Source organism: Macrotis lagotis, chromosome 8 (assembly GCF_037893015.1).
Source record: "Macrotis lagotis isolate mMagLag1 chromosome 8, bilby.v1.9.chrom.fasta, whole genome shotgun sequence".
NCBI classification, from domain to species: domain Eukaryota; kingdom Metazoa; phylum Chordata; class Mammalia; order Peramelemorphia; family Peramelidae; genus Macrotis; species Macrotis lagotis.
The window spans coordinates 182741297-182766625 of NC_133665.1; the positions used below are offsets into that span (position 1 = coordinate 182741297).

Here is a 25329-nt window from a genome sequence, read left to right on the forward strand (position 1 = left end):
TCTTTCAGGGGAAAAGATAGTCAATAAAATAAGAGACTTACAAACTTACCTGATAAACATATCAGAATGGAACAGAAAATATGATCTTCAAATGTAAGATGAAAGAGAAGCACAAAATCATAAAAAGCATAAAAAATAAAAAAGAAATATAAAAACCATGTTATTCATTAAGATTAAGTGATTTCCATCCATATTTGGGAAGATAAGTATAACTTTTAAGAACTTTTGAGTATCTCTATTAGGGAAGATAAAAGATGTCTATCTAGATAGAAAATGTGAGTATAAGTTTACTTTGATGTGATGATATAATGAAATTAAAAGATGAAAAACTGATTGAATTGGGAGAAGATTGGGGGAGGCAGATAGGGTAAATTATATCACATAAAGAAGTGCAAAAGACTTATTATATTAGAGGGGGGAAAAGGGGATGAAATGAATATTTGAATTATCATCTCAGTGAATTTGTCTCAAAGAGGGAATAACATACACATTCAGTTAAATATTAAAATGTACCTTACTCTATAGGGAAGTAGAAGGGAAAAGGGGAAAAAAGGAGCTGATAGAAGGGAAGGCAGATGGAAGGAGATGGTGGTCAAAAGCAAAACTGATGAATTGGGACAAAGTGAAAGAAAAGCAAAAAATATAAACAGGGAAAAATAGGATGGAGGGAAATACATAGTAGTTATCACTGTGAATATGAATGGGATGAACACTCCTATGAAACAGATCTGAATAGCTGAATGGATTAGAAACCAGAATTCTACAATATGTTGTTTACACAAACTACATTTGAAGCAAAGAGATATACACAGAATAAAGATAAATGAGTGGAGCAGAATATATTATGCTTCCATTGAAGTAAAAAAAAAGCAGTGATAAGAATCCTGATCTCTGAAAAAGCAAAAACAAATCTAATTAAAAGAGATAAATTTTGCTAAAAGATATCATAGTGATATAAAAGCAGCATGAAACATATGCACCAAGTGGTATAAAATCCAGATTCTTTTGTTTTTTTAGATTTTGCAAGGCAACGGGGTTAAGTGGCTTGCCCAAGGCCACACAGCTAGGTAATTATTAAGTGTCTGAGGCTGGATTTGAACTCAGGTACTCCTGACTCCAAGGCCAGTGCTCTATACACTGTGCCACCTAGCTGCCCCTCAGATTCTTTTTTTATTTAATATTTATTCTCATTTTGTACAAATAATGTTTTTTTATACATTAATAAAATATTCTCTTGTTTAAGAGTAAACGAAATACCCCCTCCCCCCATAAATATAGACTTGCTTGAGTGATAAAGGGGAGAGGAAAAAAAATTTAAATAAAAAAATAATAATAATTGTAAGTATGGCCATGTGGCGCAATGGACGGAGCACCAGCCAGATTCTTAGAGAAGTTAAGTGAGTTATAGGAAGAAATAGACGCAAAACTAAACCAGTGGGGGACTTCAACCTTTCTGTCTCAAAACTGGATAAATCTAACCACAAAATAAAAAAGAAAGAAGTTAAGGAGATGAATAGAATTTTAGAAATGTTAGACATGACAGACCTCTGGAGAAAAGGAGTATACATTTTTCTCAGCTGTACAAAGCACTTACAAAAAAATTGAACAAAAATGTGAGGGCATGAAACCCTCACAATCCAATGACTAAAGGTAGAAATATTAAATACATCCTTTTCAAATCATGGTACAATAAAAATTACATATAATAAAAGGCCATGGAAAGACAGACTAAGAATTAATTGGAAACAAAATAATATAATCCTAAAGAATGAGTGGATCAAATAACAAGTCATAGAAACAATCAATGATTTCATCAAAGAGAATGACAATAATGAGAAAACTTACCAAAATTTATAGGATTTCAGCCAAAGCAGTTATAAGGGGAAATTTTATATCTCTAAATGCTTACATGAATGAGATAGAGGAAGAGAGATCAATGAACTGGGTATGTAACTAGACAAGTTAGAAAGAAAATAAATTAAAAATCCCTAATTAATACTAAATGAAAAATTCTGAAAATTAAAGGTGAGATTAATGAAAATGAAAGTAAGAAAACTGTTAAACTAATAAAACTAAGAGCTGGTTTTATGGAAAAAATAAATAAACCTTTGGTTAATGTGATTAGAAAAAGAAAGAAGAAAACCTAATTACCATATCAAAAATGAAGAGGGTGAATTCACTACCAGTGAAGAGGAAATTAAAGTAATAATTAGGAGTTATTTTCCTCAATTCCTGCTAATAAATATGATGATCTAAGTGAAATGCATGAATATTTACAAACTATAAATTGCCCAGATTAACAGAAGAGGAAATAAAATACTTAAACAATTCCATTTTAAAAAATAAATTAAACAAGCCATCAATGAACTCCCTAAGGAAAAATCTCCAGGACCAGATGGATTTACAAGTGAATATTACAACATTTAAAGAACATATTAATTCCAATACTATATAAACTGTTTGGGGAAACAGGCAAAGAAGGAATACTACCAAATTCCTTTTATGATACAAATTATGGTACTGATACCTAAACCAGGAAGAGCCAAAACAGAGAAAGAAACTTGTAGACCAAGTTCCCTCATGAATATTGATGCAAAATTTTTAAATTAAGATCACAGCAATTTTATCATCTAGATAATACACTTTGACCAGATGGAATTTATTCCAGAAATGCTGGGCTTGTTAAACATTAGGAAAACTATTAGCAAAATTAACTGAATCAATAAAAAAATTAACAAAAATCATACAATTATAACAATAAATATAGAAAATCTTTTGTCAAAAGTATGGTACCAATTCCTAATAAAACACTAGGGAACATAAGAATAAATGAATTTTCCTTGAAATGATAATTAATATCTATCTGAAACCATTAACAAACATTATATGTAATGGGGATAAGTTAGAAACTTTTCCAATAAGATCAGGAGTGAAACAGGGATGCCAAGGATAATTTTAGCAATAAGAGAAGAAAAAGAAATTGAAGGAATTAGATCAAGCAAAGAGGAAACAAAACTCTTGCTCTTTGAAGATGATACGATGGTATATGTAGACAATCCCAGAGAATCGACTAAAAAACTACTTGAAACAATGAACAGTTTTAGCCAAATTTCAGGATACAAAATAAACCCACAAAATTCATCAGCATTTCTATATATTACTAACAAGGCCCAACAGTAAGAGATAGAAAGGAAAAATTCTGTTTACGATAACTACAGATAATATAAAATATTTGGTAGTCTACCTGCCAAGACAAAACCAGGAACTATATGGAATACGTTTGCAAAACACTCTTCATATAACTGGGGATGGAATCTAAACAACTGGGAACATATCAATTGCTCATGAGTAGGCTGAGCTAATTTAGTAAAAATGACAATTCTACCTAAATCAATCTACTTAATCAGTGCCATAACAATCAAACTACAAAAAAATTATTTTACAGAGATAGAGAAAATAACAAAATTCATCAGGAAGAACAAAAGGTCAAGTTATCAAAGGAATTAATGAAAAAATGCAAAGGAATTAATGAAAAATATGCAAAGGAAGTTGGCCAGATCTAAAAGTATATTATAAAATAGCATTCACCAAAACTATTTGGATCTGGCTAAGAAATAGGTGAGTGATCAATAAAATAGGTTAGATACACAAGACACAGTAATGAATGACTACCATAATCTATTGTTTTATAAAGCACAAAACTCCAGCTTTAGGGATAAAAACTCACTATTTGAAAAAAAGAGTTGGAAAAATTGGAAAATAGTATGGTAGAAATTAGGCATAGACCAACATCTTACACCATATACCAAGATAAGATCAAAATGGGTATATGATTTAGATACAAAGGGTGAAACTTTAAGCAAATTAGGAGATCAAGGAATAGTTTATCAGATCTATAGAGAAAGGAGAATTTATGATCAAGACAGAGAAAATTATAAAGTGCAAAATGGATAATTTTGATTATTTTAACTTAGAAAGTTTTTACACAAACAAAACTAATCCAACCTAGATTAGAAAGAAAGTAGAAAGATATACATATACATACATATATATATATATATATATATATGTATATATATATATATATATATATATATATATATATAAAATATATAGATTATTTTGTTTACAATTAATTCTTAGTCTGTCTTTCCATGGCCTTTCACTATATGTAATTTTTATTGTACCATGATTTGAAAAGGATGTATTTAATATTTTTACCTTTCTGCATTTGGTTGTGGGGGTTTTATGCCTTATAAGACTACAAGTCATTCCCCAATTGACAAATGGTTAAAGTATATGAAAAGGGAGTTTTCAAATGAAGAAAATAAAACTATCTATAGTCATATGGAAAATGCTCTAAAGCACTATTGATTAGAGAAATGAAAATTTAAACAACTGAGGTACCACTTTATCTCTATCAGAATGACTAATAGAAAAGGAAAGTGATAAATGTTGGAGATGTGGAAAAATTGGAACACTAATGTGTTGCTGGTGGAGTTGTGAATTGATCCTACCATTCTGGAGAGCATTTTGGCACTATGCCCCAAAGGCTATAAAAATATGCCTACCTTTGATCCAGCAATACTGTTACTAAGTTTGTATCTTAAAGATCATAAAAAGGGAAAAGGACCCATATGTTCAAAAATATTTATAGCAGCTCTTTCTGTGGTGACAAAGAATTGGAGATTGAGGGGATGCCCATCAAATAGGGAATGACTGAGGTATATGAATGAATGCTATTGTACTCTAAGAAATGATGAGCAGGCAGTTTTCCAAAAAACCTGAAAGAGTTACATGAACTGATGCTGAGGGAAGTGAGCAGAACCAGGAGAACAATGCTCACAGTAACAACATTATGTGATGATCAACTATGATAGACTTAACTCTTCCCATCAATAAATCCAAGACAATTCCAAAAGATTCATGATGGAAAATGCTAACCATATCTAGAGGGAAAAAAACCCAACCATGGAATCTGAATGCAGATTGAAGCAAATTATTTTCACCATTTTTTGCTTTTAGTTTTTCCTTTCTTATGGTTTTTACCTTTTGTTCTGATTCTTCTTTCACAGTGGGACTATTGTGAAAATATGTATAACAGGATTGTTCATATATGACTGATATCAGATTGCTTGCCTTCTTGGGGTGGGGGAAAAAGGAGGGAGGGAGAAAATTTGGAAGTGAAAATCTTATAAAAATAAATGTTGAAAACTATCTTTATATGTAATTGGAAAATATAAAATATTATTAGGTACAAAAAAGAAAATAAAAAAATCATAATGAAAGGAAATGTTAAAAACTTATTTTCCACCTCCAGAGAGTAAATTAAGGTACTTTGAGTGCAGATTTTTTCCCTCTGCATCATGGTTAACATGGAAATATTTTGAATAACTTCATATATATATAATGGATATCATTTTTCTTGCTTTCTCAATGGGTGGGGGATGGGATTGAGAGAAGAATTGGAGGAGCAAATTTAGAAAAATTTTAAAAAAGATAATAGCAGTTATAGTAAGCACTAACTGAGGCAGACCCTTTTCTCCAGAATTAGATTGGCCATTAGATACCCACAAAAGCAGAACAGAACCTTAGGAAGGCAGGCATGCACCTGAATCTTATTAGCGCATGTAGATATAATAATGCTACAAAGACTAGAATTTATTTTTGGAGCTGGCTTTTGGAGAGGTCCACAGGGACTTCTCTGACTCAAGGGATGTCCCAGAATGAATCCCTCATCCTTCTGCCACAAGCTTCTATCCACCTTGGGTCATTCAGCATGAACAACCCAAGTGAGCTGCTCACCAACCTCATGTTCCTTCTTCAGCATCTCCATGGCTTCCTGGAAACGCTTCTCCTTCTCCTCGGTCTCAGCAATTGTAGCCTGATTCTGCTCCTCGTAGGCCATGGCCACCACGGCCAGGATCAGATTCACCAGGTAGAATGAGCCCAGGAAGATGACGAGCATGAAAAAGATCATGTAGATCTTCCCAGCGGACCTCAGCGTCTGGAGGTGGAGGGTGGGGGCCGAGTGGGGAGGAAAGGGAGAAAAGGTCAGACACACTGGACATTGCCAGCAGTCTTGGGGAATGCTTCCTGGTCGGCATGGAGAAAAGGCTTCGGATAATACCCAGACTAAGCTGGGTCTGTCAGATATTACACACGTAGAATGGAGAATGCCAGATATTTATCCTGATGGAAGGGAGGATGTCTCACATTGAAAGGGAGAGAATGTCTCCCTTCCATACAAGGGGCAGTATGTTCTAGATTCAGTCCAAGGGAGACGATCAGATGCTTCAAGGGGGCAATACCCCATACATAACAGAGAGAATGCTCCACACCCAGCATAACCACAAGAAGATAATGTCTTACACGGGGAGGGGAGGAAGTCCCACATTCCTATAGAAAAGAGACTGTCCTAAGAGGAGACTGTCTCACACAAAAAGGGAAAATGCTTGGCGTTCACTGCAGGGGAGACTTCTAAACTCATACACGGGGGAGGAAGTCACACCCAAAGGAAGAGAATGGATTTGTATCTCTATGGAGAGGAATATGTGTTGCATCCATTGGAGGGGAGACTGTCCCATACCTAAGAGATTGTCCCACACATGGAGAGGAGAATGTCCCGCATCCATTGGAGCGGAAACTGTTCTAAACTCATATATGGGGGATAATGCCTTAAATTCTCATGGAAATTTACCCCTTAGCTAAAGGGGTAAATGTCTCACACCTGAAGGGGAGAATCGTACTGAATCAAAAAGGTTGGGGCTAGTTTCTTTAAATATTGACTGAGGTTGGGTGGCTTCTAAACAAACATATATCAAAGGTGGCCATGCCCCAAGACTAAGACTGAGCTGTGAGGAGCTATTAGGCCCCACTTAGGGCCTAAACTTTGTGGTCTGTGGACAGGCAACTTCATCCCCAGTTGGGACCTATCCTGTCAACCCTGGAGCTTCCATGGTAACAGTGGCCACAGATGGAGGATTGGGGGAATGGAATTCTACATCCTGCCCTTGGGGATCTGCCATCCAATTTGGGTGAGCCTGGGAAAGGTCCAGTCAGGAGCCAGGTGGCCACAAGGCCCAACATGGAGCAGATTTGTGAGGAAAGGTCACAGCCCCACTGTACAGTGGCCGGAGCTCCTCCGTTGGGCAGGACACAGACCTGCTGGTAGAGACGCTCCCAACAGTCTTGAGTCATCAGGCGGAATAGGGCGAGGAAGGCCCAGCCAAAGGAGTCGAAGCTGGTGTAGCCATGGTCAGGGTTTTCTCCAGCCTTCAGGCAGTGGTAACCCTCCGGACATGTCCTGTGAGCCAGACAAACCAGAACTCTTCAAATGAGGCCTGCAGGGCAATCCTTCAGCCCAGGTCAGGCATAGTTCCCTCCCCTCCCATGTCTGTCTGTCTGTCTGTCTGTTTAAACCAGCACAATGAATGTACCCATGTAACTAAAGCCCTAGACTTGCCTATGGGACCCTGGGTCTCTTGAAACCTCAGTTTCCTAATCTGTAAATGGGGAAGTTAACAGCACCTAGTTCAGAGGGTTAGGCTCAAAGGAGATAATGCAGGTAAAAGGCTTTCCAGACGTTAACATGCTATAGAAATGTTGACCATTTAGAGCTCCTGAGCTAGGTATGGTCTCTACCAGTGGTGTGAGGAGCTTCTTCTCCTTCCTGGAAGCTTCTGGAATGCTCTAGGGAGGGTCCTCAGTCCAACATCTTCCATTATCCTTATCATTTTCTTTTGAATTTGCTTTCACATCCTCATAGAGGAGAAAGAGTTACTATCCCATTATGAAGGGAGAGTTTCCCACCTAGGCAAGTGAGATATTTTTTATATCCATCTGGAGGTTATAGGTGAAGGTTGGAGAATCACTTGTCAAGGATGATTGGGCAGGGACTCTCATCCAGGATGAAGGAGTACTGAGGTGTCTTCCAACTCCCAGGGTTGGTGATGGTGACAGGGAAGGTCTGGGGATGTGTGTGTGTGTGTGTGTGTGTGTGTGTGTGTGTGTGTGTGTGCATGTGCATGTGGACGTGCCCTCGGAAGCAGGAGAGAAAACTGGAACCTATTTAGTGAATAAACTATTGCTCAGAAGAGACCTTAGGTCTAGATCTCCCCACTTAACAGATGAGAAGGTGCAGCTAGATGGTGCAGTGGATAGGGAACTGGCCTTGGAGTCAGGAGGATGGGAGTTCAAATCTGACCTCAGACATTTGACTCTAACTAGCTGTGTGTCCTTGGGCAAGTCATTTAATCTTGATTGCCTCACATCCAGGGCCATCTCCAATCATCCTGATCCATATCTGGCCACTGGACCCAGATGGCTCTGGAGGAGAAAGTGATTCTGGTGACTTAGCACAGCTCCCCTCACTCAAATCCAATTCATGTGCTTGTCATGGCATCACCTCCCTGATGGTGTGGTCTTCTCCAAGAATGAAGGAAAAACATTATTATTATTTTACAGATGGGGAAACTGAGGCTCAGGTTGTTGATTTGTTCTATGTCACACAGATAGTAAGCATCTCAGATGAGAAATGGCTCTTAGTCTTATCCTGGTGAATACAGACACCCCTAGGGGAATCTGTTATTTCCTCCCTGCCCCCTGCTTCTCCCTTCTCCCTGGAATATGAATCTGGGGCAGGAGGAAGACCCCCAGGTCAGGGGCAAAAAGGCAAATTTTGTGTCTTCCGAGCTCATACCTAGTGAGCACTCTCGTTCACAGCCTCAGATCCATGGAGGTTATGCCCCAGACAGATTTCCAGGGAAGGACAGGAACAAAGCTAATCTGAAATTTCTATCATAGGATCATAAAGAGAGATCTGGAAAGGCCCTCAAGACTAAGTCCACATTTCCCCTTTTTTATAATTAAGGAAACTGAGGCCTAGGGAGATCAAATTACTTGTCCAATTCCAGTTCCTCTGCTGCCAGAGAATCAGGGCTCTTTTCACTCTCTGCCTGGTCAGCACCAGGGCAGAGCCAGTGTCTCTGCCCATCCAAAGATGAGGAAAAGGTGGTTGATCTTCCCTGACTTTAGGCAGCAGACCTAGGAAGGGGTGCCAGTTCCCTCCCCCCAAAGTTCCACATACCCCGCATCTGAACTGTTCCCACACAACAACACGTCCGAGGTTCCGTTCTTCAACAAATAGTTTTCTGCAAGACAAGAGGTGGACTGTGAAATTCCTAACCATTTGGATTTTTCCATCTAGTGTCCACTGCTTAGTCCAGGGTAGACTCAGCGTGGAAAGTCAGAGTCTTTCCTTCTCCATGGCTCCCTGAGACCTGTCAGAGCTTATGGTTCCTAGCTCTTCTGATTCTCTCCCACTTTAACCAATAAGTATTTATGTTTTTGTTTTGTTTTTTGCTAGGCAGTGGGGTTAAGTGACTCGCCCAAGGCCACACAGTTAGACAATTATTAAGCGTCAGGTTGGATTTGAACTCAGGTCCTCCTGACTCCAGGGCTGGTGCTCTATCCACTGTGCCACCTAACTGCCCCCAGTAAGTATTTCTGTGGCACCCACTATATGCCAGATGTTGGGAATGCACGTAGAAACAAGAAGACAATTCCCACTCCTAATTCCCATTCCCATTTACATGGGAGCAGCAAGGATACACCACACTATATGGAGCATGGGTACAAAATGACTCAACACAGAGCTGTACAAAGAGGAAGGAGTTTGGGAGGAGGGCCCAAGCAAGTGGAGATGAGAAAGGGCATCATCATTTCTATCTGTCCTCAGGCAACTCCACATTGCTCTATCTCCTCTGAAGATGGTGCCCCAGGTTGGTGGCCAGTCAAGTACCAACTTGAGAAAGATGGCTTCCTGAGATTCCCATCCACCCTGGTCAAACTCCTGGAGGGAATGAAGAGGACAACCTGGTGTGGAGCATGTTCTCAATGCCCTTCACTTCCTATGTCCTCAAGATCAATCTTTCTTCCTGTCCTGGCTCCCTGCAGGCAATAAATGTCCTCAGGTCTTCTTAATCCTTTTCTTGAGAAAAGACCCACATCTTTCCATAACTCTGCTACTGCCTGAGCTTACATCTTAGATCTCTTTGTCTCCTTTACTGGATTTCCATCCACATCTTGGTTGCTAATGGTGGTGGTACCACAAGGGTCTGACCTGAACAATTTTCCTCTTCCTTTCTGCTGTCTCACTTGGTAGTCTCATCACCTCCTGTGGATTTAGTCATTGTCTTATCCAGCCTCAGCCTCTCTACTGACCTCCAACCTCACATCTCCAAGTGCCAACAGGACATCTCCTACTAGATGTCCCAGAAGCATCTTGAATTTAACCTATCCAAAATGGAACTTTCTCTCAATCTCCATCACTTCTCCACCTTCTCTCTCTTTATACTCCCCCCCCTCCCAACCCAAGTTACTGCTAAGGCCCATAGACCAAGGACTTGTGTAATACCTCTCATACACATTCCCTTCTTTCCTCTGATGCTGCTCCCTCATTGGTGCAAGTCTCATCACTTTACTTGAATTATTACAATAGTTGCTGGTTGGTCTGCCTCTCTCAGGGTTCTCCCCAATATATCCCCCTTTAAGTCAGCAAAGAGACTTTCTTAAAACCCAGGTCTACTCAATAAACTCCAGTGCCTCCTTATCGCCTCTAGGAAAGGTGTCAAACATGGTGTAAATATGACAAAAGCACTCTGGAATGTGGCCAAACCAGATTAAAATAGAATTGGAAAAATAGGTATCAAAATAAATAAAAATATGATAAAACATGGATAACATTATATTTTAAAAACTAATTCAATATGTGGCCCATGGGATCTTACCTATGGAACAGTGGCACTGGTTTGAGTTTGACATCATTGACCAATTACAAAGTCTTCTGCTCGGCATTCAAAGTCCTTCCTAGCTTACCCTGGCTCCCTTCCAGTCTCCCTTCAGCTTCTCCTTCTCACCCATATTCTGTGGAATCCAGTGACGGGGCTCCTGTCTGTTTCTCAATCTCCCAACCTCTCTGGTCAGCCCCCCTTCCTGGAAGGCTTTCCCTCTTCTCCTCTCTGCCTCCTGCCTCTCTGCATCCCTCATGCCCCAGGTAAACTCCCACCTTCTACACAAGGCCTTCCCCAATCCCCCTTAAGCCTTGTGTCTTCCCTCAGTTGCTTACCTGCACGTTATTCGGCATATCAATCTTGTACAGAGTTGTTTGCACGGAGTATCCTCCATTAGACAGAGAGCTCATTGGGAACAGGGACTTACCAGGCGTTTATTGTCTGACCCTTCCCCTTTACAGATGAACTTCTAGAAAAAGTCCCAGACACTCTCTACCTCTGACCCTGGTCAGCCCCCAATGGCCTGGTCTCAGTCTCGATCCTCCTTGTTCTTCGGTGGCTCTGGGTCATTATAGATCATTTGGAGCATGGATCTGGGATGGGGAGTCCATGCCATCTAAACTCTTTATTTCACAAATGAGGCAACTGATTCCTAATGTGAGGGTCACAGATTTAGATCCAGAAGACTAGAATGACTCTAGTCCAACCCCCTCATTGGACTGATGAAGACAATGAGATCAAGAGGAAAAGACATTGGAGATCACTGAGGCAGGGGAGGTTGTAGGGGGCAGGGAACAAGTGCTCATTAAGGACCTACAACGTCAGACACTTTACAAATATCATTTTTCATCCTCACTACAATGCTATTATTAACTCTATTTTACAGCTGAGTAAACTGTAGGCAGAGGGAAAGTAACTTGCCCAGGATCACAAAACTAGTAAGTGTCTGAGGCTGGATTTGAATTCAAGTCTTCCTTACTCCAAACCCTGCATTCTCTACACTGTGGTCATAACTCAACAGGCATTTTATTATGGGCCCTTATTGAGATATGAAGTGGCAGAAGTGGGTTTCAAACTCGGGTTTTCTTATTTCCCATGTAGTGCTCTCTCCACTGTTCCATCCTCTCCTCTTAGTCTCTGTTCTCTGGGCTTTTTTGGGCAATGCTCTCTTCCATCGTCCCCTTCCTACCTCTCTGACGGCTCTATCCTGATCTCCTTTGTCGGTTGAGCTTCCCCTTCCCCCACATTAAACAGATACAACTCCCTCCAATCACCTGGACCTTTCACTATTTATCTCAATATATTCTATTTTAGGACTGACATCTTGGTAGTCTCTCTTCCCCTCCAGGCTGAGCCCCAGCAGCAGGGATCCCGAAGGTGAGGCAGATACCTGGGCTGTTGATGTATTCCTCTACTGACTCCCAGATTAGACCATCAGACACCACTGTGCCATTGGTCCCATTCAGGATCATGAAGTTTCGGACACACTTGTTCCGTAAATTGCCCATGAAGAGCTGGAGACCTATGAGGGCAAAGACACTCAGGCAAAAGACAGTGAGGACCATTACATCCGCAAGCTTCTTTACTGACTGGATCAGGGCCCCCACGATGGTCTTCAGGCCTGGGGAAAAAAGATCAGGAGGTGAGAGACTAGTCCAAGGGTGTGGCGCTACCTGCTGTGGGGGCTCAGAGCTGGCCGCTATATTGTCTGTCTCAGAGAGAAGACTGCTCAAGACTAAAAGAGCTTCGAGTGGCCTTGGATTTGGGGACAACTCAACAATCTAGGTGGGGTCTTCCTGGACCTAGGAATTAAGGAGATATGGCCCAGCAGGGCTTAGGGGATCTGAGCTTGGGTCTACCCAGACCATGAGGAATGCTGGGCTGGGGAAGTTCAGACAGTGAAGGTGGGAAAGGCAAGACCTAGATCGAGGTCAAGCTCAAACCCCACTTTGGCTAAAATCAATGTAAACTCTGGCCTTTGTTTCTACCTGAATTTCCAGGGAAACAGGAGTATGTGCATGAGGCCTTGGGGTGGGATGGCCTGCTTGGGACTGGGTGAGGATTGGAACTGTCCAGCCATTCACTCCTAAGAATGGCAAATCCCATTTCCTGGGTCAGTTTGGGTGGGAACCCCCCCCCCCCATACAAACAAAAACATTCAAAAAACTCATCCTGACTCCCCACTGCCAAACAGTTGTGGGTCCCTACAACAGCCAACAAACGAGTGGTGAAGAACATTGGAGGGTGTCACGAAGGAACACACATATTCAGAAACTTGCTTGGAGTCCAAGACAGGTCAGGAAGAGGGAGGGGGCAGAACAGTGAAAACTTTGCTTGTTCCTTTCAAGGTCAACTACCCCAGGGTAAGGTATTCTTCAAGAAGGAATGGACATGGTGGTGCACCCCAACTGGATCCTGGGTCCTGAAAATGGCACTCCTTCTATGCTTCTCCTCTAAGACCTCTTATCCTCATGGACCACTCTGGGTGGGCTTACCATGCCAGGAAAAGTGAGGTGTCCCCAAGGGTGGCAGTAGTAGGACCAAGCTGCTTTACCTTGGAGAGGGCCCTCTACCTCCCTCCCACCCAGATTTCATTCTGTCTCTCTCTTCCCCTCCTCTCCTCTTCTCTCTTGCACTCCTCCCTCCCTTTCTGCCTCTCTCTCCTCCATTTCTTTTTGTCTCTATCCCTTTCTCCATTTCCATCTCTCTCTCTCTCTCTCTCTCTCTCTCTCTCTCTCTCTCTCTCTCTCTCTCTCTCTCTGTCTGTCTCTCCTCTCTCTTGCCTCATTAAATTTGGCTGTACCACAGAGAGGGGTCTCTTTGAAGATGGGCCCTGGGGAAGGAGATGCTCCCAATTGCCCTAGAAATTCATTTTGACATCCTTGGAAGGAAGGAGCCTTTTATCTTAGGGTGACAGGAGGAAGGGTTCATTACTCTGACACTTTTATTGGAAGGCCTCAAACCCCAACCAGAAGACAGCCGGGTCAGGGAGGGCAGAAGGAAGAAGGAGAGGGAGGATGAGGGGAAGGTGGGAAGGGGGAAGGGAGAAGAAGAGAAAGAAGAGGAGGAAAGGAAGAGGAAGGTCATATAAGAAAGGAACACATCCTAGCCCGCCCCTCCAGAAGTTCCCAAGTGAGATTCCCCTTGATTTTTCAGTTAAACAGACAAGTTCTCGCAAAGACTTCCCATTTAGTACAATACAAGCAAAAATATGTGAATGCATTCAATCTGGCCCACAGGATTAGGGTTATTCTTCTAAGAAAAAGCCAGGCTGCGAACTCTAGTCTTGTTGTTTCCCACAGATGGCACATGAACTGCCCCATCTCACCCCAGCCTTTGGAGGCCTCACGTGGGGCCCGGCTGCCCATGTGTAGCTCTGGCTCCCCCAGATTAAGGAAGGAAGAGAAGCAGGGCTCCCCAAGTGTGCCCACATCTCTGATTAAAAGCTCTCCATCCTCAAGCTGGGGCATCTATTAAACCCCCCCAAAGCGACTGGTGTCAGAGAGTGATCCAGACAGACGTCAGAAAGCAGAGAAGGCAGGTACACCAAACAGTGGGAAACAAAGCCTTCCCGTGAGCACGCCTCTGGCCGTGAGAGGAAGTGAAGAGATGCCCTGGGCATCCTGCAGGAGAAAGAAGCCCTCCCTAGAGATGTTGGCAACCACCAGAGGGAGGGAGAAGCCAGGGCCAGTGGCTCATGAGGCACTTTGGGGGAAGGCCATCCCAGGAGAGGGACCCGGCAAGCCAAGGCTCTGGGATATTGGTTTCTGGGGCAATCTCTCTTCCCTGACCACATGGACCCATATTCTACAAGGAAGAACTAGCCCTCATGACTTCACTAGAGGAGACAAGTCTATGGCAGGGAGAGGGGAGAAGGAGGGTATATAGTGAGTCCAAGAGGTAGAATGTCCAGGACTCCAGAACCATTAATTCAAGGCCAAAAGAGGTCGTCTGGACCAGTCTCCTCTTTGCCCAGATGTCTAGGAAAGGCCCAGAAAGCTGAGTAATTGTACCCAAAGTCACATAGGAAGAAACAGGCAGAATTGGGAATCAAATCCAGTTCTGTGATTCTAGGGTTCAAACTTCTCCCCTTTCTTTTTTTTTTTTGGTCAAAATATGAAAAAATTGCTTTGATTTCAGTTATCAGGGAAAACTCTACCTTCAACTACCTCTATTTATATACCTACATGTATATTATTTTATATATGGAAATATTCATCCATACTCCTATCATCTATCTATCTTATTGCCTATCTGCTTCTCTCTTCATCTGCCTATCTAGCTTCCCAGCCATCCATCCATCCATCCATCCATCCATCCATCCATCCATCCATCCATCCATCTTTTATCTATCTATCCATCCACCTATCTATCATCTTATGGTTTATATGGCTTTAATAATTTATTATCATACTTTGCCCAGAAAGAGCCTTGGAGAAGGAAATTAACTTTTATGTTTCTCCAAAACAAGCCGATAGCTGCACAGGCTCAGGAAGGGGGGGCCACGTGAGACTGGCTGGGGATGGGGGGAGCAGGCATTGTCTCTAGGCAGTCCATCTTGCATCCTGGAAGCCAGAAAACCCCATGAGACTTTTGGGTACCCCCACTGGGCCACAGATGAGAGGTCATCTAGTTCCACTCTCCTTCAACTCAAGTTTGAGCAGCTAACCATCTTTCTACTGTGGTTAAGCCTCTGTTTCTTTATCTGTAAAAGAAAACCTGTGAGAAAACACTCAGTGACCTGGAAATCACTGTCCGAATGGTAACTACTTGGAAAAAAAGATGGCCTGGATATAGAAGGACTTGGGTTCAAATCCCTTGCTGATACTTACTACCTCTGTGAGCTCGGGTAACTCACATCTTTTCTGTCTTGGTTGTCTCACTTTAAAAGTGAGTGGGAACTGAATATAGGAGACCTGGGTTTGAATCCTGCCTTATATACCTCTTGGCTATGTGACCTGGGCCAAGCCAACTTCTCTATATGGTAGGTCCTTCTCTGTAAAAGGAAATACCTACACTTGATGACTTCCAAAGCCCCACTAAGGTTTGAAACTATGAAGAGGTGCCCCCTCCCATCAGGGTCCCTTTTGACTCTCATTTTATTCTCTTTGGATCTTCAGGACCAATGTTCCAACCACCAGAGCAGGTGAGCCTAGAGATGACCATGCAACTTGTCCAAGAGTTTCAGGTATTGTTTTGGCAGGAACATACGTCCCTGGAACGAAGGCCTGGGCTCATGTCCTTAAATGTCGAACCCTTTGAAATGGCTGTGTTCGCCATGCCTGAAAATCAAAAACTTCCTTCCTCCCTCTTCTTCCTCCTTCCCCACTCCCACTATAAGGGACTTGAGCACTGTTGGGACTGTGCAAAATGGAAGTCAGATCACCAGTGACTTTAATCAAGAGTATTGGGCCATTTTTCTCTCCACCCCATAGGAACAGTCTGGTGCCCTCTGGGCCCTCCCTTCTTTGTGGAGGCCCTTCTGATGGTTCAGTCTTAGCATGGCGCCTGGAGTGTGTTATTGATCTGATTGTGGTCCAATGTGAACAGGTAAGAGGACTCCTCTCTCAAAACCCTCCAGTGCCGACAAAAGAGCTGGGGGATGTCCCCCCCTTTCCTGAAATGGCCTCCTGTGCAGAGGGGATCTGTAAAAGGTCATTGCCAACATCTACCAAGGACAACGGCCCGCTGAAGCCGCCATGCATGGATTGCTAGGTCGTCTACCTTGCCATGCAGGTTATATCTGTTAAACACCAAGGCTGAAGGAGACCTGTCCGAAGATTACACTATCAATTTAAAAAAAATAAAATCAAGAGTCTGTGAGTTGGGGGTGGCTGGAGAGGGGCCATCTAGCTCCAGACCCTGGGGGGGGTCTTCTGGATGCTTTCATTGCCTCGGGATGGGGGGAGGGTAGTACAGGGGGAGTTGATCTGCAGGCTAAGCCTGAAGAGAATCAAAGCTATCTTATTCTTGGAGCAATGTCATAATACCTGCTCCCCAAGATTGTTTTTGTCGGCGTGGTGTTTGGGTTTGGCTGTCAAATACAAATACTTTGAGATGAAGCTTTGAGCTTAAAGATTAGTTCGGCCCAGTGGCCAGAACAAGAGGCTTCGGCTGATGAAAATGATCAATAATGATAATAATAATGCTAACAATAACGATGCAGATTTGGAAATAATTGAGACCCCTGCAAATTGGTTCCGTTGCCCCTTTTAAGAGGACTTCGGAGGAGGGAGTGCCAACCAAGACATCCATCTCCCCACCCACGCTGAGTGGGCTGTAAGAGCTTCTGGAAGGAGTGACGGAGTGGGGAGAGGGGAGAGCCAGAACCACAGACCACACAGACTCAGGGAGTGGTGTATTCTAGGACAGGAGTATCCTCTACTGTGGTCCATTCCCAGAGTGCTTGGCGGCCTTTGGGCCGATGCCCGGGAATGGAACAGGGGGAGTGGAAGGGGCAGGGGCATCTGTCAGTCCAGCCTTGATGTTTGACCTGGTTTTCACCTGAAATGACCGATATAGTTTTCAGGGCCCGGAGGACTCGGAAGGTTCGTAAGGCTGAGACATTGCCCAGGTCCACAAATTCAGTGGTGTATCTGTAACAAGGGAAAGGCACACACAAGACAATGACGAGACGCCAGCAGAGAACAACAGTCAAGGGGACGAGGGACAAGGGGACAGAGAGAAAGTCACTTGGAGTTGCGAGCTGCGAGCAGGGGAGCGTCCGGAGCCTTACCTGGGATAACTGAAATAGTTTTTAGAGCTCTCAGGACTCTGAAAGTTCGAAGAGCCGACAAATTCCCTAGTTTTATATTTTCTGATACATACCTGCAGAATCAAACCACAGTTATTGGGAATTAAAAAAAGAGAGCACACCCTCCCCCCCCCAGACCCCTTGCCCCCCACCACCCAGGAGCTCTCCCTGGAATACTCTTAGGGAAAAGAAGCCCAAGGGGCTTCTTAAAGATCTAGGCAACAGGCCCCAATGTCTTGTTGACTATATAGGGACTCCAGTGATGCCAGAGACATAACCATCTGGTCAGCCAGAGTTCCTTATGGCTTAGGCATCCAAGGGATCAGAAATAACTGAGGAAAAAGGTCATGTTTCTCAATGGTGATGGGAGGAGGGATACAGAGACAAATTAGAGAAACTCTGGGGGATGTAGATCATGCCCTGGCCCTTCCAGGAAAGAGGAACCTCCCCCACCCCTCATTCCCCCCAACCCTCATCCTTTCTCCTGAAAAAAAAAAAAGACAGAAGAAGGCTATTTCATCAATAGAGGGAAATGCCAATGAGGAAATTCCTTCCATAGATACAAATCAGCACCTAGTCTGTAATGTATGGTCACTAAAAGAAGTGAATTGTCCAGATTTAGTTGTCAGAAGCAGAATTTGAATTCAGGTCTTTTTGGTTCTATAGACACCCTTTCCTCTCTAGATAATTTGAGGATACTTTCTTATTATCATTCTACCTCTGACACTTAGCACCTGTATAACCTTGGCTAAAAGACTCTCCCTCTCTTGGCCTGAATTTTCTCATTTCTAAAATGGTCTTGATCTCAATGACCTCTGAGGCTCCTTCCATCTCTATGTCTTTGCCTTTGATCATTAGATCTCTCTGTGGTTTTCCATTTTGTTCTAGGCTCCCAACTATTGCCTCGTTCTTCATTTCACTGTGTGGGGGCAGAGCCAATGTAAATGGAGAGAAGTATGTTTACTGACCAGAAGGATTTCTCAGACCTTGAAAGTTTTAGCAACCTTCCCACTCAGCTCTGCTCCAAACAACTATCTCCAAATGGGGGAGGCCACCGTGCTGCAATCATCCTTCACTCCCAACAGAAAGATGATGCACAAGGTCTGAGAAGAGTCTGCCACTTAATGTTACCTTTTTTTAAAAAATGAGTGACAGCATGATTTAAGAGATGGAGCATGACCTCCAAGGACCTGGATGGAAGTCCCATCTTTGGTTTGGAGGTGACCTTGGGCAACATGAATGGTTTCTGAGGACCCTTCCTGCTCTGAATCCCTTAGGAACTTATATCTAGGTCATGGCTTCTTAATCTGGGACTTGGAAACTCGAGGTGTGTGTGTGTGTGTGTGTGTGTGTGTGTGTGTGTGTGTAGATATATATGATTGTTTTTGGTGTTAATGTTTTTTTTGTAATTCTCTGTATTTTATTTTATCATTCAGATCATTATTCTGAGAAGCAGTTTTGGACTTCACAAAAATACCCCAGAGGCCCAGGACATCCAAAAGGTGAAGGACCCTGAAAAATAATTTCTAAGCCCTTCCAACTTTGAATGTGACCTTCTATGTGATCCTGTGATCTGGGTACCATTATTAAGTACAGATGATTAAACAGAAGAGAGACAGAAAATTTATCCCATTGGGTTATTTCACTGAAACATAGCTGGCACGGATTGTTAAACCGAATGCTGGAAACATGAGCAGAAAAATAGGGATCCACCTCCCCCCTCCCCAAAAGAGGTCAGAAAAGTCAGATGTTAGAGACAGTGAACAAACTAGGCTTTCCTTTCCAAAATATAATCATCTCATTGATTTCCAAGGGTGCTTTTGAGTTGTTGTCTCTCTTCCCCTTGCTCCCCACCCAGGTCCCCTCCACAATGGTTTCTTGGAGAATGAATTACTGGCGCTGGGATCTTCCTAAGGCTTATTCCAGCCTAGTGTTGTTGAGTCCAGGTAGTAGACACCTGGTTCTGAGGTTCGCAATGTTACTCAGAACATTGTGTAAATAACATGAGATCCCCAGCCCAACCAGGGTCTTGGGGGAGGGATGCCAGGAGGCATTGGGCATCTGAGCCCAGGCAATGTCTGTACCAGGGTTTCTGCCTACAGATATCAGCACAGACATCATGAACCATGCCCAGGTTATCTTTGTCCTTTTTGCCCTCATTTGTATCCCTAGAACTTATCATGATGCTTGGCTCCCTGATCTTCACATGACTTTTAGAATAGTATCATTAATAAACATATTTCTCAACATCATCCTACAGCTAAGAAAATTTCAGGAGTTTCTCTTGACTACCTGGAAGGGACTTTAGAGGCCATAGAGGTCAACTGCTTCATTTAACAGATGACCAAACCGCAGCCCAAGGAAGTTAGATGACTTGTCTAAGGTCATCCAGGGGGTTAGTGTCAAAGTCAGAATCTGATCTAGTCCTATGAGGAAACTGAGGCCCAGGGAAGTTAGGTGACTTGTCCTAGGTCACTCAGGTAAGCATCAAAGGCAGGATTTGATCTTGTTCAATCCCCTTATTTTATAGATGGTGGAACTGAGGCAGGCCTAGGGAAGCTACACAACTTATCCAAAGTCTTGGGTAATGAACAGTAGAGCTGGACAGGGACCCTTCTATGGGGGAAAGCCCCTGGTATTCCATCACTTTGAGTTGATGAGAGACGCTGGCAACCCAACTGTCCAAGGTCACAAGGACAGGAGAGGTGGAGGTGGTGTCGGGGGGGGGGTCTGAATGTAGGGGAAGGACAAGGCTCTGGGGGTCATCCAGTTGTCATTGAGTGTTCCTTTGGTTTTGGGCTCCAGTTCTGGGGGCACAAAGAAAGGCAGAAATAAGCAGACTCTGCCTTCAAGGAGCTGGCTGTGTCCTGGAAGACAGCCCAGAAGGTTCTGGATCTCAGGATGCCCACCAGAGGGAGGAAACTGGAGGGGGAAGCGAGGGGGAAAGAAGGGGAAGAAAGAGGGGGAGAGAAGATGTGAAGGGGGAGAAGGAGGGAGAGGCAAAGAGGAGAGATGGGGTGAGGAGGAGGAAGAGTGGGGAAGAGAGGGAGGGGAGGAAGAGAGAAGGGACAGAGTGGGGATAGGGGGAGGGAGGGAGGGGAAAAGAGAAAGAAGAAATGACAGAAAGGGGCAGGGAGGGGAAGACAGAAGAAGGGATGTGAGGGAGAGAAGAGGTGGGAGGGAGAGAAAGAAAGAGAGAAAGGAGGAGAATAGAGGTGAGAGAGAGAAAAGAAAGAGGAAAAAGGAAAGTGGGTGAAAGAAAGATGGAAGAAAGCAGAGAAGGAAAGAGAGATGGAGAGAGAAGCAGAGAGATGAGGCAGGTTGTGGGTGGGGGGAGTGTGTGATTGAACCCCTAGTGGGTTTATCTGTTTGTCAACCAAGGGCCTAGGTGGATGAGTCAAGGCTGGCCGAGCCCTCCTTGGAGATTATTCCAGGAATCCTGTCTCAACTCTAAGGCCCAGGGCTGTGAGCCTCAAAGAGGGAAAGCCTGGGCCTGGGTCTGCCTGGTGTGCCCCATGAGCCAGACCCAGTGACGCAAGCTGAGGTAAAGCCTTCAGGGTGAGGGCCGCCCTGGAATCTTGGCCCTGTGAGAGGCCACACGTGTGTGTGTGTGTGTGTGTGTGTGTGTGTGTGTGTGTGTGTGTGTGGTTGTGTGGTTGTGTGAGCGTGTGAGTGTGTGTATGTGGGGAGGGTGAGGCCAGCCCAGAATGGGGGCCCTGAGGCTAGGAGGTCCCGCTTCTCTGCTGGTCCACGTGCTCTCTGGTGTGGGGCAGCCAGAGGCCTAGCCGGGATGACCGGCGCCCGCTCCCCTTGGGGTGGAGAGAGAAGGGGAGCTCGAAGGGGTCTAAGGGCAGGCCCCCTCTAATGAATTCCTCATTACAGGCTCTTCATCTGCCAGGACAGCAGCTGGGCTCGGCTCGGGGCAGCCTGGCAGAACAGGCCTGAGATTGCAAAGAAAAGAGAAGAAAGACCAGTGGCCCAGCGGCCCCCGCCCCCCAGGACCTCTGCAGGGGCCTACTACTGAAAGGGGCCATTCTGGGCCTCTGGCTTGGGGGGGGCACACCCCCCTTCCCTTCTTTTCTTCCTCCCTGAGGTTCCCTCCTCGGTTGGTTTCCATAACAACTCCCCAAGTGATGAGGGAGGCTGCCACACAGCCAGGGAGGGCCCCAAATTGGAGGGGTTGCTAGAGAACACTGTGTGCCCTCTCTCTCCCTTTCTGTCTCTGTCTGTCTGTACCTGTCTCTGACTCTCTGTCTCTGTCTCTCTCTGTCTCTGTCTCTCTGTCTCTTTGTCTGTCTGTCTCTCTATCTCTCTCTATCTCTGTCTCTCTGTTTCTGCCTCTCTGTCTCTCTCTCTGTCTCTCTGTCTCTCTCTCTGTCCCTCTCTCTCTCTCTCTGTCTCTCTGTCTCTCTCCCTCTCCCTCTCCCTCTCCATCTGTCTCTGTCTCTGTCTCTGTCTCTTTCTCTGTCTCTCTCTGGCTGTCTGCCTGTCTGCGTGTGTCTGTCTGTCTTTGTCTCTGACTCTGTCTCTGTCTCTCTTCCTTTCTCATCCATTCTCCTGACTCAGGTCTTCCCTAAATGGGGCAGGGGCCAGAGACCTCCAGGCTCAGCCCCAGCTCCCTGAGCTCCAGCAGCCTCCCAAGAAGCTAAGGACTGTGGGGCACAAATCCCCTGCCTGAGGGGGAAGAGAGCGTGGCTAACTGTTGAGCTGGCTGGCCTCTTCTCAGCCCATTCCTGATGTCCAGCCCAGAACCTCAAAGCTTGGCCATGGGGAGCCCTGGGAAAGACCCCCCCATCCTTGGGATTCTATCCCCGGCCTCTCCAAGCTCTCTGGGTAGACAGACCTCTGGCTTTGCTTTCCTCATCCGTCAGTCAGTCAGCTGACAAACACCAATGAAGCATCTATGAAAGTCTGCCGGACACCGGGCCAGGCCCGGGTGCAAAGGGAGACCCAGGGAAGGGGCCAGAGTCAGTCAGTGCCCTCCAGAGAACAAAAATCAAAGGGGGTCTCCGAACTGGGAGGGTAAGTTGGGAATGGGGGAGACATGTCTGTGCGCGTCTATGGGCAGTGTGTGTTCTTATGTGTTTACATGTGTGTGTGCAGCAGGATCTCTGGGGGTGTGTATGTGTGTGTATGCTGTGTTGTGTGTTTGTGCATGTTTGTCCTGTGTGGCACAGGTTGATGTCTGTGCAAGGCTTGCATACATTGGAATGTCCATGTGGGTCTGCGTGGTTTACAGGTACACACATGCTGTGTTTGTCATATGCACTTGGGCCAGACCATGCACGAGCATCTTTGTCTTTGTGTGCATGTGTGACCATCGTGTGTGCGTGTGCATGTGAGCCCATCATGTGTGTTTGTGCAGGTTGCCCTCTGTGTGTGGGGGGCACACATTCTGTTTCTGCATGTTTGTATGTGCGGGGGGGGGGCTCAGACCCACCTCCCAACCGTCCACAAAATTCCCTGGGAGAAGGGCTAACCGTCTCCCCCTTCCGACTTCCCCTTGCCCAGACCAGGAGGCACCACCAATTAGGGTTGAATTAAATCCAGTTTCTTCATTCATTTCCCAGAATTCTAGGCTTTTCACTCTGGAAGGGAGCTTAGGAGTCAGCCAGCCAGGGGCTGCCTAGGACAACGAAGCGTAAGGCTGGAGGTGGCCTTGGAGCACACTGGAGTGCAGACGCCCAATGCGTGAGGAAGAGACTGGGGGTGTCCTCACAGGTGGTGGAGCCCCCTCGGTGGGGGGCTCACCCTGGGGAGCCGCCTGCACTGGTGATTGGAGGGTGAGGGAAGAAGGGGGGAGGGGGAAAGGGGAGAAGGGAGAAGGAAGGAAGGAGAGAAAGAAGGAAGGGGGGACAAGGGAAGAAAGGAACTGGGAAGGGGGAAAAAGAGGGAAAGAAGGGGGAAGGAAAGGAAGCTGGAAGTCAGAAAGGGCCGGTGCACATTCTGCTCTGAGCACTTATTGACTCTGTGACTCTGTGAACCAAGTAACATCATCCCCATTTTACAGATGGGGAAACCGAGGCTCAGGCAGGTTAAGCTACTTATTCATGGTAGAAGCTTTGGCAGAAACGGTGACCATGCGACAATCTTTCTGGGTTTCTCTGTGCCTCTGTCATCTTTCTCATTTTCTTCTTCTGATGTCTTTCTCTCCTCTCCTTTCCTCTCCTCCTCCCGTCTTTCTGTCTTTCTGTGTCTCTTTGTCCCTGTGTCTCCTTCTGTCTCTGTCTGAGTCTGTATCTGTCTGTCTGTCTGTGTCTGTCTCTCTCTGTCTCTCTCTCTTTCTCTCATACACACACACACACACACACACACACACACACACACACACACACACACAGCTATATAAACCTTAAAGCAATTCAGTGACCTTCACCATCACTCTCTGAAGGCTACAGATGCAGGGACAGCATCCTGGCTACTAGTTCAGAGTGTTTGGGGGAGGGGTGTGTGTGTGTGTGTGTGGAGGGGGTGATGTGAATAGGAAAATAAGGCCGAAAAAGCAGACTCTTGGAAAAGGTTGAGAACACCCCCCGTCTACTCTTAGGGAACATGGGGGGGGAGGATTCATGAGTCTATCGTGGGTTTGGGGGTTCCTGCTCATTAACTGAGTGGGCAGATCCTTGTGCCGTCTGTGCCGCAGCTTGTAGATCTGCAAAGTGGGGATAAAAATCTTCAGAGCACCCCCCCGTCCCAGAGGCCCTGGCAGGATCAGCTGGGTAATGTACAAGGCCCTTAGGACCATAAAGCATCTGCCTCATAATAAACACCAGTCGATTAAGTTCTATAGTTATGATTGAATGAATCATTCTTTTCTGTCCCAGAGCAAAATGACTTTATGGAACAGTCCGTAGAATTCTATAGTTCAAGAAAACCTGGGTTCAAATCTTGCTTTGGACAATTGGTAGGTACAAGGACAAATTGCTTAACCTTTCTGGGCTCAGTTTCCTCATCTGGAAAATGGATCTAACAATACCTGTGGCACCTATTGGGGGTGAAGTTGGAATAGGTCCAGTAGTAAACCCCAAAGAAGTATGGAAATGTTGTCCATTGCATAATCATTCTGTGCATCATTATTATGAATAGCAATTAGGGCTGCTGTGCCTTTGCTGAACAGGGATGGGGCCCAGACCCAAGAGAGAAGAGAGAAAGCAGTAATGGGGGGGCCTGAGGTTGGGGACCTTTGGGAAGGCTCCTCATGGGATTTTTTTTTCTTATAAGGCAATGGGATTAAGTGATTTGCCCAAGGTCACACAGCTAGGCAATAATTAAGTGTCTGAGGCTGCATTTGAACTCAGGTCCTCCTGTCTCCAGGGCCAGTGCTCTATCCACTGGGTCACCCAACTGCCCCATCTTTGTGGGATTTTGAAGGAAATCCTGGTAAGACTTGCACCAGGCAAACGTGAGTGGCTTTGCTTCCCAGAAAGGTCACTTGTCCAAGCTATCATTTTGTAGCTCAAATAACATTACTAAGGGAAGTCTGGGCCCCCGCTCTGCCAGCCCCATAATTTCATTAGGCGCATTAGATGCTCAGTTGCTGAACATCTGAGGCATTCTGCAGAAGGGCCAAGACAAGGCCAGCCCATGACTGGGAGAATGTTATTCTCTTGCCCTTGGCAAAGACCTTCTGGCTGGAGCAGGGATCCTCCCACTTTGGGCATCTGGGTTTAAGAAGGTGGGGTGTTACAGAAAGAGGACCCACTGAGGAGCCAGCAGACTGTCTGGGAAATGATTAGGGGACCCCAGGCAAATGGCTTCACTTTTACAAACTTCTGTTTCCAC

General features: G+C 44.9%; 1 protein-coding gene across 2 annotated transcripts in view; it reads right to left on the reverse strand.

Annotated features, from left to right (window-relative positions):
- Positions 1–25329, reverse strand: part of LOC141496603 (sodium channel protein type 5 subunit alpha) — a 129349-nt gene that overhangs the window by 85247 nt on the left and 18773 nt on the right. The window contains exons 5-9 of one of the 2 annotated variants that reach the window (XM_074199102.1): positions 17298–17389; positions 12184–12414; positions 9089–9152; positions 7165–7306; positions 5810–6007 (exon numbers count right to left, since the gene is read on the reverse strand). In XM_074199102.1, coding sequence (XP_074055203.1) covers positions 5810–6007; positions 7165–7306; positions 9089–9152; positions 12184–12414; positions 17298–17389 — 727 coding nt within the window. Of the gene's footprint in view, positions 1–5809; positions 6008–7164; positions 7307–9088; positions 9153–12183; positions 12415–17297; positions 17390–17529; positions 17622–25329 lie in introns of both variants that reach the window. The other variant, XM_074199103.1, reaches the window with a different exon arrangement.